The 14,770-nt window shown below is 50.4% G+C and overlaps 1 protein-coding gene across 1 annotated transcript in view; it reads left to right on the top strand.

Annotated features, from left to right (window-relative positions):
* The window catches only part of BMERB1 (bMERB domain containing 1), a 111,628-nt gene extending 97,090 nt beyond the window's left edge, over nucleotides 1-14,538 (top strand). Inside the window, exons 3-6 of the mRNA XM_070566709.1 lie at nucleotides 2,410-2,483; nucleotides 8,729-8,843; nucleotides 10,438-10,520; nucleotides 12,969-14,538. Of these exons, the coding sequence (XP_070422810.1) occupies nucleotides 2,410-2,483; nucleotides 8,729-8,843; nucleotides 10,438-10,520; nucleotides 12,969-13,081 (385 nt within the window). The 3' untranslated portion in view covers nucleotides 13,082-14,538. The remainder of the gene's footprint in view (nucleotides 1-2,409; nucleotides 2,484-8,728; nucleotides 8,844-10,437; nucleotides 10,521-12,968) is intronic.
* Nucleotides 14,539-14,770: the final 232 nt, after the last annotated feature.

Below are 14,770 nucleotides of genomic sequence, written 5' to 3'. Positions count from 1 at the left end.
TGTCCCCAGGGATCAAAATCGTCCTCAGTGAGAACCACCGAGGTAGCTGGATCTCCGCAGTAGCTGTGGGAAAGGATCCTGGAGCCCCTCCAGTTGAATGGTCCACAACAGGAACCCACAGGAACACTGTGTGCCCTCCTGGCAAGCTCCCAGGCTCGTTCGAGGCAGCTGCCACCTGCTAGGACAATCCAGGGCAGGGCTTGACAAACGCTTGGTGCGTCTCTGGCAACAGGAGACACAGGCTGAAGCGAGATGTTCCTGCCACTTGTCCTGAAAGCTAGGATGCTGGGACCAGAATGGGTGACATGGGCAGTTCTTGACCAGCAAAGGGCAGGGGGCCCCAAGCTGGTGTGCAGATGGCACTTCTGAACAGAGGCAGCAGACCAGGCTCCTGACGAAGATGCTGCGGGAGGAGGCAGAAAGATCAGTGGACTCAGATGTGTCCATTTCCAGTCCTGGTCCTGCCCCCTTTAATATTGTGGTCTCAGTCAAGCCCTTTGAGAATATTAACGCTTCCCTCTGTCCCTTCTGGGGACGGGAGGAGGATGAGCCCAAAGTGGCCCACTCTGTCTCCATTCCATTATATTTATGTTCTCCCCCTGTCCCCCCTCCCTGCCTAAATGTCAGCTCATGAGGGCGGGCGAGGCTGGGGCATCACCGGAGCCTATGGCAGTGGCAGACACAGTGAATACTCAATAAAGACGTGCAGAATGAAGGCACACACCCCCAACCCCTGTAGAGGAAGCGATTTGAAAATATGCCTCAACGACTATAGACATATCAAGCCCTTTGTACTCAGTGGTTCCACATCTGAGAATCTATAGCCCCCACGCCAAATAATCCAACACGAAGAAAAAAGCTCTAAATGAATCCATGTTCATCCTACAGTGGCTAAAATAGCACAAACAACCTGAAAACCCCACCTAAGTGACCAAGATAGGGGCATAGTGAAAACAGCCCTGATAAAGCCACGTGGTGAAATTTCAGGCGGCCATTACAAATGTTGTTGACAGCAGGATGAATCAATATTGTAGCACACACACACAACTATAATGCATACTGCAAAATTGTACGTTCCACCCAATTCCTAAGACTCTGGCAGTGAGTGTTCTGTCATACTGCTGGTGGGAATATCATGCATAATTCTTCTCTCTGGAGGGCAATGTGGAAATTCCTCTGAAAAATGCAAGTGTTCATGTAATTTGACCCAGTGATTTTATTTTTTTCTAGGAATTTCTTTATTTTTAGTAATTTATCCTAGAGATGTATTAGGAAACAACCAAGATGTCTATGAACAGGAGAATAAATAAATCACTGTATATCAATATAATGGAATACTATGCAGCCATTAAAAATGAGGAGATTTACATGTCCTGACGTGGAAAGATCCCAAGATATATCAAGGAAATAAAAGGAAAATCACAAAATGTTTTGTTTTTGTTTTTGTTTGAGGAAGATTAGCCCTGAGCTAACATCTGCTGCCAATCCTCCTCTCTTTTTGCTGAGGAAGACTGGCCCTGAGCTAACATCCATGCCCATCTTCCTCTACTTTCTATGTGGGACACCTGCCACAGCATGGCTTGCCGAGCGGTGCCATGTCCACACCCGGGATCTGAACTGGTGAACCCTGGGCTGCCGAGAAGCGGAATGTGCACACTTAACAGCTGCACCACTGGGCCGGCCCCAGTTTTTATTTTTTTGAAGAATGGCCCCAAGCTAACATATGTTGCAATCTTTCTCTCTTTTTTTTTTCTCCCAAAGCCCCCCAGTACATAGTTGTAAGTCCTTCTGGTTCTCCTATGTGGGACGCCACCACAGCATGGCTGGATGAGTGGTGTGTAGGTCTGCACCCAGGATCCAAACCAGAGAACCCCAGGCCGTCAAAGCAGAGCGTACAACTTAACTGCTACGCCACCGGGCTGGCCCCACAAAATGTTTTTATACATTAACAAATGATGTCGTGTATGGTGGTATAAGCATTTTAAAAACTTTAACATTTAACCTCTAAAAAACCCTGGAGGAATATTTTTCAAACTGTTGACAACGGTTCTCTCTAAAGGACAGAGACCGATTTTTCTCTATATTGTCAATTTCTGTAATGGTTAACATTTTTTAACATAGCTGATAAGACACCAAACCTGCAACATGAGCTCACCAGGCACGTGAAGACTGGAAAGAACTCCTCTGTCAAGGTGTTGTTAACGGCGATTAGATCATTTCTAAGCAGCGGGGTAACGGGCAGTTTCTGTCCGTCTTCTTTTAGGGGAAAACTTTTATAAAGAGCATGTGTGGCTCACACAGAGGACAGCGCCCTCCCACAAACCCTCTTTGTTGAAACCCGGGTGGTGCACAGGGTGTAGAATGTTCTGTCGGTGTAACCTGCTGTCGTGCGGTGTCCTGTTTCCCCAGGATGGATGACATCCAGCTCTGTAATGACATCATGGACCTGAAGCAGGAGCTACAGAACTTGGTCGCCATTCCAGGTAAACATCTGAGCCTCCACCCCCGGCACGTAGCTGCTCAGAGCCCCCAGCCGGCCGTGTGTCCACCCCTTAGGTCTGGAAGTCAGAGTTCGTCCCTTCTCCTAGCGTGGCCTCATTCTCGCAATGTGGTGCTCCCTGATCACGATTCAAACACGACTCCGTGTCAGGTAGACCCGGTTCAAGTCCTAATTCTGGCTACCTTCTTGACCTTGGCAGGTCACTTTCTCTCTCTGAGACTCGGTTTCTCCTCCTCTGAAAATGGGGTAGTAACATCAACGGTATCTAGCTTGTTGGGTGTACGTCTCATTGTGATTAATGAAGCAATGCAAGCCATGCGCTTAGCTTGATGTCTGATCCAAAGTAAGCATCCAGTAAATATTGGCAATCGCCATTATTATTATCCTGTCTGGGGACAGAGGATGGTGATTACGAGCTCTGACTTTGCAGTCCAACCTACATCTGTCACTTATTAATGACAAGACCTTGGGCAAGTTACTTCACTAAATCTCGGTTTCTTCATCTGTAGACTGGGACGATAGTGGTATCTACCTCGTAGGGTTGTTGTCGGGTGGACCGAGGGGAAAAATACGTAAAGTGCTTAGCTCAGTTCCCATCCTATAGTAAGTGCTGAATAAATTATTGCTGTTATTGTTATCATTACCTGAACAAGTTTCTACCCATTCTTCAGCTCATAGCTTGTTTGGCCCCTTCTTCCAAGAAAGCCTTCCCCGCCCATCCAGGCTGGGTTGGGTGCCCTCCGGGGGCTTACTCTTATCAAAGAACTTATCAAAAAATTGCCTGTTGAGGGGCCGGCCCAGTGGCGCAGTGGTGAAGTGCACACGTTCCACTTCAGCAGCCCGGGATTCACCGGTTCAGACCCCAGGTGCAGACATGGCACCACTTGGCACGCCATGCTGTGGTAGGCGTCCCACATAGAAAGTAGAGGAAGATGGGCACAGATGTTAGCTCAGGGCCAGTCTTCCTCAGCAAAAAGAGGAGGATTGGCAGCAGATGTTAGCTCAGGGCTAATTAAATAAATAAATAATAGCCTGTTGACTCACACACGTCCCTCTCTAGAAGCAGTGCTCCTTGAGGGCAGGAATGAGGACCTGGGAGGTGCTAAAGGAAGGTTAATAGAATGAACCAACCCAACTCTGTCTCAAGAACCTGGCCTTGGCCTTGGCAAGAAGCAGCACAGGCCAGATACGCACCCCCGTTGGCCTTGAACTGACTGTTTTTGCCATCCTACCAGTTCAGTAAGTATGTCTCGAGGCCGCGCTGCCTCCAGCCCTGAGCTCGGGGCTGGGCATGCAGCGATGAAGAGAAAATGATTCTCTGCTCTCAGGTGCCCACAAGTTAGGGGAAAGAGAGCGCCCAGCCCACAGCGGGTACCAGGGAGGGTAGCCCTTGTTGCACCAGTAGTGCAGGACACCGTTTAGAATGGGGCATTGCTCCAGATCCCTCGACCCCAGGAACACTTGGGGCTGGAGAATTAATTCTCCATTGGAAGCGGGGCTGTCCTGTGTGTTGCAGGATTTAGCAGCGTCCCTGGCCTCAACCCACCACGTGACAGTGGCATCCCCCTCCGTCCCAGGGGTGACCACCGAAAACGTCTCCAGAAGCTGCCAAATATCCCCTGGCTGGGGGTGGAGCGGGTAGGTGGGCAAATTGTCCCGCCCCGTCTAAGAACCACCACTTCCAAGCCCAGTGATCTGGGTTTGAATCCAGGATTACCGGCTAGATGACCTTCACGGAACAACGCAATTTCACTGAGCCTCGAAGTCCTTGTGTGTAAAATGAGGCCAATAACGCCCCCCTCCCGTGCTGGTTGTGACTCTGCCGTGAATTAACAGATCAAAGAGCGGGAGCGCTCAACCCATCCTCGTTCCAACGACAGCGTATGCCGTGACATTAGAACTTTCAGATACCGTTGCGTGAATGAGCATTTCCTGGGCGCCAGGCACTGTGCAGGCCACGGGAATACACAAGTGAGCAGACAGTCCTAACCGAATAGGGGGTGCCAGCTCGTGGGTACAGGGTTGTTTTGGGGGTGATTAAAATGTTCTAGAATCGATTGTGGCGATGGTTGCATAACTCTGCAAATAACAACTTCAACAGGCGCCTTGTTTGGTGTGTGAAATATATCTCAATAAAACTGTTGCCACGGAAAGTTAAATGTCAAACATAAAGCAATAAAAGGCTGGGGAAGAGAATCACCAAGTCCAGACATCAGCTTCTGGAAATTCCCATTCGATTAGTGTGGGGCTCTGGCATCGGTCATTTTTAAAAGCTTCTCACAGGATGCTGATAAGCAGCTAGAGTTGAGAGCCAGCAGGCCAATTCAATTCTCTTGTTTTATAGCCCTCCAAGGGAAAGTTTGGTTGAAAGCTACAAAAACCCATCCAATCTTATGTAAGCACAAAACCGGCAATTACCAGAAGGACAGTGAAGACTCCTGGAGCCCTAGAGCATTGTATCAGTTTCCTGTAGCTGCCGTAACAAATTCCCACAAACTTAGTGCCTTAGAACAACAGAAAATTATTCTCTCACCGTTCTAGAGCCCAGAAGCTCGAAATCACACTGTTGGCAGGGCCCTGCTCCCTCCGAAGTCTCGAGAAGAAAATCCTTCCTTGCCTCTTCCAGCTCCTGGTGGCGCCCGTCAATCTTGGGTGGTCCTTGGCTTGTCGCTGCCTGTCTCCAATCTCTGCCTCCAGGTCACATGGCCTTCTTCTCTGTATATCTTCTGTCCTCTCCTCTCCTTTCACGGACACCAGTCATTGGACTACGGGCCCACCCTCATGAGGATGACCTCGTCTTAACTAACAATATCCGCAAAGATCCTATTTCCAAATGGAATCCCAGTAGATATGAAATCAGAGGGGGTGTGTACTATTTATCCCAACACAGCGTGAAGCTCACCCCAACCTCACAAGGGTCTGGAACCAGAAGCAGGAGAGCTGTGGAATGTTCTTGGGCTCTTGCTCTCTTTCTCTCTCTATTCTGGGTGCAGGTTCCATTTTCTCCCTCTGGTGCACGAGTCAAGCAAGGCCACTCCATCTCCCTTCCATGATTTCCCACCCAAGAGCCTGATGCCCAGGGCCTCTGCGTCCCAATTTTCAACTTCCCAGGAGACTCTGATGGGCCCAATATGGACTGGCATCTCCCTTGGGAGGAAAGATTCCCAGAACCCACTGTTGGCTCAGCAGGACATGTGGGAGGCACTGAGGCAGAGGACACATGAGTGTGTGGCCACCAGGTCAGCCAAGGCCACCTCAGGCCACAGTGGCTCCACGTGGGGCCGTAGCAGCCTCTCAAGTGGAAGTGGGGGTCTTTGGCTGACAGTGATTGGGGTGTGTGACTGACCAGGACGTGGACTAGAGTGAGGAGAAAAGGCGCTCAGTTCCAGCACAAAACATTCAGTAATCAGGATCGATAATGTTTTAATACAATATCTAAAATATCAAAATTCTTGCAAAAAAAATCCATGGATGAACAAAACACCAAAAGCTTAAATAAAGACGAGATCAGTACTGACACTCAAAGGGCGGAGGCCAGGGACACAAAAACCTGCAGCATGGGGACAGTCCCACAAGAGGAATGTGTCCTGCCCGAAATGCCATTGACTGGCCCGCCATGAAACACTTGGGACAAGGTCACAGGGCTGGTTAGAACAGTGCCCAGGTCCTCGACGCCAGTCCCAAGGATTCACCAGGAAAGCATACCGTCCCAGTCACTTTCATGCGGAAATTCAGACATTAGTTTCTTTCCTCCTCACCTCTTCCCATTGTCTCCTCGGACTCCTCGGTGAGAGTCCCTCTGCGTTCCTCAATGGATGTGGCTGATTTTAGGGGGAAAAAAATGCTCCCAGCAACACATCAATAAAAGTATTAAGGAAAGAAGACGCTGAACTGCCCAGAAAATCCTATTTCTCCAGCTCCTCAATGGTGGGTGTGGGTGACTTGTGATCCAAGACAACCCCTGGGGCCGTCCCTGCCTTGAGGGCTTCTCAAGGACAAGCCAAGAGGTCTCGTCCCAGCGCCACTGCCACCACTGCCGCCTCAGAGCAGGGGATGCTTAGAGCTGGCTGTAGGGACACAGAAATAGGATCGCCTTCATAGGGTTGTCGGAAAAGATTAAACTAGAGGTCCTCAACCAGGGACCACTTGCCCCCCCAGGGGACACTGGCCATGTCTGGAGGCATTTTGAGTCGTCACAAAAGGTGGGGGCTTCTACTGGCATTGAGTGGGTAGAAGGCAGGGATGCTGGTCGACATCCTGCAGGGCACAGGGCAGCCCCCCACGACATGGAATGACGCAGTCTCAAACACCAATAGTGTCGAGGCTGAGAAACCTAGGTTAAAGGAAAATGTAAAGCTCATGGTAATACAGGTAGAATGATAATAGTTGCAATTTACTAAGCACTTACCATTTGCACACTTACGCTATATTTGCTTGTCCTCCATTAAATAAGTATTTTTTTTGTGTGCCCGATGCAGCCAATACTTAATCTGGAGGGCATTGAGTCGTTAAAACAACAGGGACGATGTAAATAATCGCTTATAATAATTGCAGCTGACTGTTGATGAGCCCTTATTATGCACCGGGCAGGAAGCCTAGTATTTTACTTGTTTATCTCCCTTAAAATTGCCACAACGTTATGATTATCGGTGTTGAGAGGCTGGATGCTCAGCAAGGTTGAGGAACGTGCCCCGAGTCACACAGCTAGGAGGGGGAGGAGCTGGGACGGCAAGCCAGAGCCATCGGAGTCTACAGCCAGGGCTCACAGTTGGGACAGAGGCTCCAGGTCAGGGAGACCAGTTGGGAGGCCACAGCATGGCCCAGGGAGACGGGGGGTTGGTACCCTGGGCCTGGAGGAGATGAGCAGCACGCTGGAGAGTCATGTCAGCAAGCACGTGGAGATGTTAGGAGCTAGGTGTGTGTGGGATGCCAGCAAACAGGGGTGAAGCTGGCAAGCTGGAGGTTCTCATGGGGAAGTAGGTGGGTGATGCTGGCCAGCAAGAGTGTCACATGACCAAGCAAGAGGTGGTGCCTGTGGGCAAGTGGATAGTGCCTGGAGGCAGGTGGGCGGTACCTGCGGGCAGGTGGGTGAGGAACTGGTCTGTAAGGTGGCACAGACCACTTCGAGTAGACGGCTTCTCCCTGAGCTGCTGGGAAGGGCTGCGTGAGTGGAGGGCTGCCTCTGAGTATCTGGAGGTGCCCGAATGGCAGAAGAGAGAAAATGGGGATGAGTAACTTGGGGACGGAGGTGCGTCCATTCCTGGGGGCCCTGCCAGTCCTTGCGTGGCTCTGGCAAAGATCTGGGGAGGGGCAGAGGACTCTCGGGAATATCGGAGGGCCTTTGCTGGTTACTTGGAGAGGACAGTGACACCACGGATGACGCCCTGAGCGAGCTGAGCCAGGGCGCACGGTTAACTCGCTGGCAGGGGGCCGGGAAGCTCAGTGGTGCTGACGAGTGATGTAGGAAATCGGACCACGGGACCCACCGTGGGAGGAGTCACACCGCCATTGTCAACCGGCGATGGCCTGGAATCCAGGGGCTGCTGGCAATTCCACCCCCTTCCCCACTGCCCCTCTGCTTAATGGGAGAGACCACCACTCTCTCCTCACCAAATATATATTCCCCTCGCCTCTGGTTCTGCCTCCAGATCGAGAGGAAATTGTCAGCGCCAGTCCTAGGCAGGCGGACGACAAGCTGCCCCACATTTTTTGATCTTCTGAAGGAGTCTGAACAGAGCGAGACTGATGCGGGTTTAAATTTCCGCCCTCCTCGTTTTCCCCATCCTCATCTCCAGCCCTCGTGTTTTCTCTCTGGTGTTCTAGCCCGCGGTATTTGGGACAGGACTAACGCCCCCAGCGTGGAGGCTTTTCATCTCACAGATCGCTTGACTCCCACGAGAGAGTAGTTCCCTCCGCACGCCCCCCCCCCCCACCAGACCCTCCTCACCCTCTGCCGTCTGCACGGCCCCCGGGCAGCATCAGTACCACTTACTGAGCTCTCCCCACAGCCCGAGTCCACCTAAGTCCTTTACTAATGTCACTGCAGTTAAGCCTCACCGTGTGTATTTTACAGAGGGGGAAACTGAGGCTTGAAGAGGTCAAGTTACTTCTCCAAGTTCACCCCATGAGCAAAATGGTAGACCAGGATTCCAACCCTGGCCCCTCGGACTCCAGTGCTTTCAACAGTTCCACTCAGCGGTTTCTTTGCTGATGTTTTCTTCTTCCCAGAGAAAGAAAAAACCAAGCTGCAGAAGCAGAGAGAGGACGAGCTAATCCAGAAGATCCACAAACTGGTGCAGAAGCGAGACTTCCTGGTGGACGACGCAGAGGTGGAACGGTTAAGGTGGGTGGGCGGCAGGTCCCCAGGCACCTGGCTGTTGGAACGCAACCCTCGGCTTCCTTCCGAAACCCGTCGTCTGCTCCGGGGACCCACAGCCTTGCCTAACAGGCGTGGCAAATGCTCCGCACACACTGGATCCAAATGAGCCCCAGCTTTGTGGCCTGGGGACCCATTTCACATTCAAGAGAAACTCAAATTGTCTCCAAAAAGTCTTGCAAAGGCCCTTGAGTCTCAAGTAAACATCATTCCAGGAGGTTACCCGGGAGGAATTAGATCACACAGCACATGGCAGAGCTTCCTACACCTTCTCTTCACTGAGCTTTCTCTCACGCATCAAGGCAATTTCTAGAAACTTCTGTTGGTTTCTACAGAAACCCTGCCCCCCGTACTGACCGGCTTCCTTGCCTGCCCTCTCCACTTCCCGGCTTTGTTCTTTTCTCTTCCCTGTCCTTGGTGGCTCCGATGCCCTTTCTTAGCCTCCAGGGTCTCCTATTTGCAGACACACCTGCCACCTTGATCAGGACAACGCTGGAGGCCCCTGAGGAAGCCGGCCTGGGAAAGATGTGAATGCTGATCCTTGAATATTTTTGTCCTGGAGCCGAGCCTTTGGAGCACTCCACAGGAAAGAGGCTCACGGGGCTTCTTCCAACCCAGAGGGCAACTCCCTCTTTGTTTTCTGTGTCCTCCTGGGTTGTCTGAGACCCCTGGGCCTCAGCCAGACCTGGCCCTCTGACTTTGCCCCGGGCGACCCTTGGAAGAGCTGAGGTGACTTGCCTTCTGAGGCCTGCCAGCACCTTGTGGGAGCACAGGTGTCTAGGGTGACTGACAGGTACAGGGTCGGGAGAGGTGTTGCCCAGCTCACGGAACCCCCGACAGGGAGGCTGGGTCTTGTGATGTCCCTGCCTCTGCCCTGGGGTCTCACCTCAGCACCAGTAGACATTTACTCCATTGTTGATACGTGTCTCTGCTTCAGAGCAGGTTCATCAAGCACAACACACACACACCATACACACATAACATGCAACATATGCATACCACGCACACGTAACACATGCCACAGATATACCACCCACACATAACACAAAACAACATACATGCACCACCCCACACAACACATGTACCACTCACACATAACAAAACAACATACAGGCACCACACACACATCATACATGCACCACCCACAAGACACACACACCACATGATAACATACATGTGCCACCCACCCACAACACAAAACATACATGCACCACCCACGCCACACACACGATAATGTACATGTACCACCCACACATGACACATAACACACACGTACCACACATGCGACATGCATGCACCACCCCACACAACACATACCACCCACGTAACACAAAACAACATACATGCACCACACACAACATACACATGCCACCCCACATAACATACATACCACATGATAACATGCATGTTCCACCCCACATAACACACAACATGCACTCACCATCCACAACGCCTGATACATGGTCCCACACACTTAACCTCTTGCCTCACTTTATCGCTTCCTTGATGCTTTCCTTGCTTACTGCACTTTCCTCTTGTCTTTACACATCTGTGTTCACAGGGAGCAAGAAGAAGACAAGGAAATAGCCGATTTCCTGAGAATCAAGTTAAAACCTCTAGACAAAGTAACCAAATCTCCAGCCAGTGAGTGCAAACATTATTCCTCCTCCTCGCCGATCCAAGAGAAAAGGGCATTTAAAAGAGACCTGGGATGCTTTCTAGAGATCCAACTAGGGCACAGATGGCAGCAGGCAGGGCCGGCTTCATGGGCGTGCAAGCTGTGCCGTCTCCCAGCGCCCCAGGCCGGAAGGGTACTGTGCTTGCTTTAATGTTCTGCTGTTGCTGCCTTGAAACTCAGAAGAATTCTGGAACCAGGGGCCCCGCATTTTCCTTTTGCACTGGGTTCTACAAACTGTGTAGCTGGTCCTGGCAGCAGCTGTTGCTCTTTCATCACGTGTTTTGATACGTTTCATAGAAGAAGCAGGGTGGCCACTGAGGCAAGAAGGTGGGGACTGAGGCTCAGGGAGCTCTGGCCTCTGCTGGAGCTGGAATCTCTGGAGGAGTGGAACCCAAAGCATGCCTCGCAGAATATTAGCCTCATAAGACACTCAGAGCAAAAAGGGTTCCGTATGAAATAAGTTTGGCAAATGCTGTGTTTTTGACCCTCTATTTGTTGGTCCCAATGTCCGCTAGCATACTGAAGTGATAACGGGTCCTGCTGTCTTCCCTTTGTTGACCCAATGAGGCTGCTTTCGGTTATAAGAAATGGATGCCCAATTCAAACTAGCCTAAGCAAGAAAGGGGATTTGTTGGAAGAAGAGCAACAAGAACCAGGACTTCAGGGACTGGACACTGCTAGGATGTCATCTCTTTTCCTCCCTTTCTCGTCTCCACCCCAGTTTGCATGTTAGCTTCATTTTCTCCTACTACACAGGCCTTCTCCGTGGGGCCAGAGCTCCAGAACCACAGCTCAGCGGCAGTGGGGCGACACCACAGACACTCTCTCCTGGTATCTAAACATATAAATCTCAGTGAAAGATGCTGATTGGCCTTTCCTGGATCATGTTCCCACCTCCTAGGCCCATCACTGCCCCCAAGAGGCTGGGATACTGTGATTGGCTGGATCTATGTCACATGCCCACTCCTGTAGCCACAGCGACATGAGCTGTGACCAGAGGAAAAGGGACTGGAAATCTTTCTAGGACGACAAAACCCCAAAGTTGCCACTATCTACTACAGCCACAAACCTAGTTTTCCCTGACCATCCATTAACATCCCATGAAAACACGGTTGTAGAATGTGGGAGGATAAAGAAAGAGAAGAGCCATGATCACTTCCACAGGCCCCTAAAATCAAAAGGCACGAGGTCCTTGTGTCCTCAATGGACTGTCTCTTCCAGGAAAGGCCAATTAGGAAAACTCCACTTACCTATGGAGAAGGAGCAAAGAAACTTGCCTTCTATGTAGGGTTATGGATAGAAAAAAGAATTCTAGCAAGAAATCAAAACACCAAGACTGTACCATGTGCAAGGGGCCAAGTGTGGGGTCCAAGTTTACACTACTTATCTGCTGTTGGAATCCCATGTTTAAAAATTAAACCTAACATAAAACCAGTGAAATCTCTGGGACCCCAGCAAAGCAAATGCAAAATTGCTCAGTAGGAACCCTACAGCATCCCATAATACACAGCCTACAGATAAAACAACCCCCATGAAGATGAGCTCCCAATAAAAATTTAAAACTCATGGAGACTTGAACCACCATGAGGGCAGTCATTAGATGCAACAAAGAGACTGTCTTCCCAAGAACCAGAAATAACTATCTAAAAGAGACAATAAGTATATTTAAAATGATTAAAAGGACAGAAGAAGGACTACCCCCCAAAATGAAATAGGAGGACGCTTTGAAAAAAGAAAAGGTAGATTTGCAAACAATTAGCCTTCTAAAAAAATTACCATCACTGAAGTAAAAACTCAATAGAGTAAACACAGTGACACAGCTGAAGGAGGATTCATTAACTTGGAAGACAGAGGTGAGGAAATTACCCAGATTGCAGCACAGAGAGAGAAAGAGGTGGAAAATATGAAAGGGAATTATGAAACATGGAGGATAGGGTAAGTAGGTCCAACTTATGTCTAATAAGCATTCCAGAAGGAGAGAGAACAGAGAATGAGAGATGGGGGCATCCGAAAAGACAATGTATGCATTTTGCAGAATTGAAAGATGTGAGCCCTCATGTTGTTCCAGTCAAAAAGTGACTGGAACAACATTTCTCATTTATCCATTCACCAAATACCTCTTGAAGACCAGACCCTGTGCTGGGCTTGGCAGATATGACAGTGAGGAGAAGTGCATAGGACTGAAAGCTGTGGTTGGAAGCCAAGGAACGAAAGCCAGTGGGCCCACAGTCAGTGACAGTCATCAGGACCACCAGCACGCCAGCTCTCCACACCACCTGATCTGTGGAGTAGAAGCAAGGCCTGGCCAGGAGTGGGGAGGGGACTAGGGCTGTATATGATCAGGGCTCTCCTCGCCTCACCTCTCCCTCTCACCCTTTTCTCCTCTTTCTCTCTCTGTTCCTACCTTGCTGCAGGCTCCCGAGCAGAGAAGAAAGCAGAGCCCCCACCTAGTAAGCCCACGGTGGCCAAGACGGGGCTGGCGCTCATCAAGGATTGCTGTGGGGCCACCCAGTGCAATATCATGTAGCCCCCAGGTGGGGTGCCCCCAGGGCAATGGGGACCCCCTTCCCATCCTCTTGTCTTCATAGCCCCCATTTCACTGGGGCCCAAGAGCTCTCCAAGGCCAAAGGGGTTGAAGGCAAGCCCGTGACTGCCGCCAGGGGCCGTGGGCGCGGCAGGCGGGCCCAGCCGTCCTGTACAGAGTGTAGCAATAGGCAGTCCCTCACCGTCGCATGGCCATCCCCAGAGCATGCTGAACCCAGGAGTCTGTCTCACTGTTTATCCAACCACCAGGAAAGGTCCTCCCTCAAAAAAGTATATCTCCACTTCTATCTAGCTGTATCTAACCCACCGTGCGAATGAACTGGGGGAGGGGCATGGTCCCCAGGTGTGTATAGTCGTGACTCTTCAACAGTTGAGCACCACATTGGACTCATCCCCCATCCGCCCTCCTAGCTCTGCTGTCAGGCCTGCCCCAAATGGGCACAGCTCCCATCCTCCATCTCTCCTCTCCCAGGGGCTGTACCCTCGAAGGCTCCACACAGCCCACGTGCTTTGAAGACACAGAGGGGCCCGTCTGTAAAGAATGAGCTTGTGTGTGGTGTCGTGGTCTCATCTCCCGCTTCTTTCCCTCCTGTGTCTGGGCACGGTTCCCATCAGGAGCACGTCCACTTCCTCTTGGCTCTTTGTTACCTTACCATGTCTGCCCCAGGTGTGTGGAGCAGGTGTGGGGGGGTGGGGCCTGGGCTGGGGCACACCCAGTGCCGGGAAGAGGCAGTGGACAGCTGGAGGCTCCAACACCGAGGCAAGGGGACCCAGAGCAGATGCTGACCCAGGCGCTCTCCACCCACTGGGGGCCACTGGAGGGAGTGCCAGCGGGACGCCACTCACCAGCCTAACACACAGACCTCCGCAAACAACAACGGCGGTGGGAGAGTCGGCCTGACCCAACCGTGTCCCGTCATTGGTGGTGTATTGTAACCAGCCTAACAATTCCACCAGTGTAACAATGTACATCTGCTACAGCCAGCCCGGCACAGCCCGTGTGACCTCTCTGTACGTGTGAGTGTGTTGTGACCGGCCTCAGTAGTTAGCCTAACCCAAGATTCGCTGATGTACAATCATCCATCGGAGAAAATAAAAATAGAAACCGCGTACGCAGCCTTTATAAAGTTTTTACTTTTTTCTTGACTGTGGAAGGAATCCATGTACATAGTGAATCATCTAAAAAGTAGAGAAAGTATAAACAAGTTTTTTGTTCTTTGGGGTTTTTTTTTTTTTTTAACTCCCATAATTCCTCCAACTAGAGATCGCTCTGACATTTTGGCATATTTCCTTTCAGTCTTTTTTTATGCTTTTTTTTTTCACGATTGACGTCATATTGTACCATTTTATTACCAGTTTTCTTTCTTCTGTTAGCATTGTATCCCTGTTGTGTCACGTCATTAAAAGCTCTTTGTAAACATTAAACACTCTTCATAAATATTTACAGTGGCTGCTTAGTAATCCATCTTGGGGATATTCCGTTATTTAACCATTTCCTCATTGTTGGACATTTAGGCTGTTTCTAGTTCTTCAGTATTACAAATAATGTCACGATAAACATCCTGAGGGATAAAGCTTCATCTGAGTTCCTGACCTTTCCTTAAGATAAACTCCTAGAAGTAAAAGTCTTAGGCCGTTAATGGGTCGCAGTTTTCAAAATATTTATAAATCA

The sequence above is a fragment of the Equus przewalskii genome, chromosome 12 (genome assembly GCF_037783145.1).
Source record: "Equus przewalskii isolate Varuska chromosome 12, EquPr2, whole genome shotgun sequence".
NCBI classification, from domain to species: Eukaryota; Metazoa; Chordata; class Mammalia; order Perissodactyla; family Equidae; genus Equus; species Equus przewalskii.
Note: the sequence above shows the minus strand (reverse complement) of the source record. Positions and strands in the feature narration are given on the sequence as shown.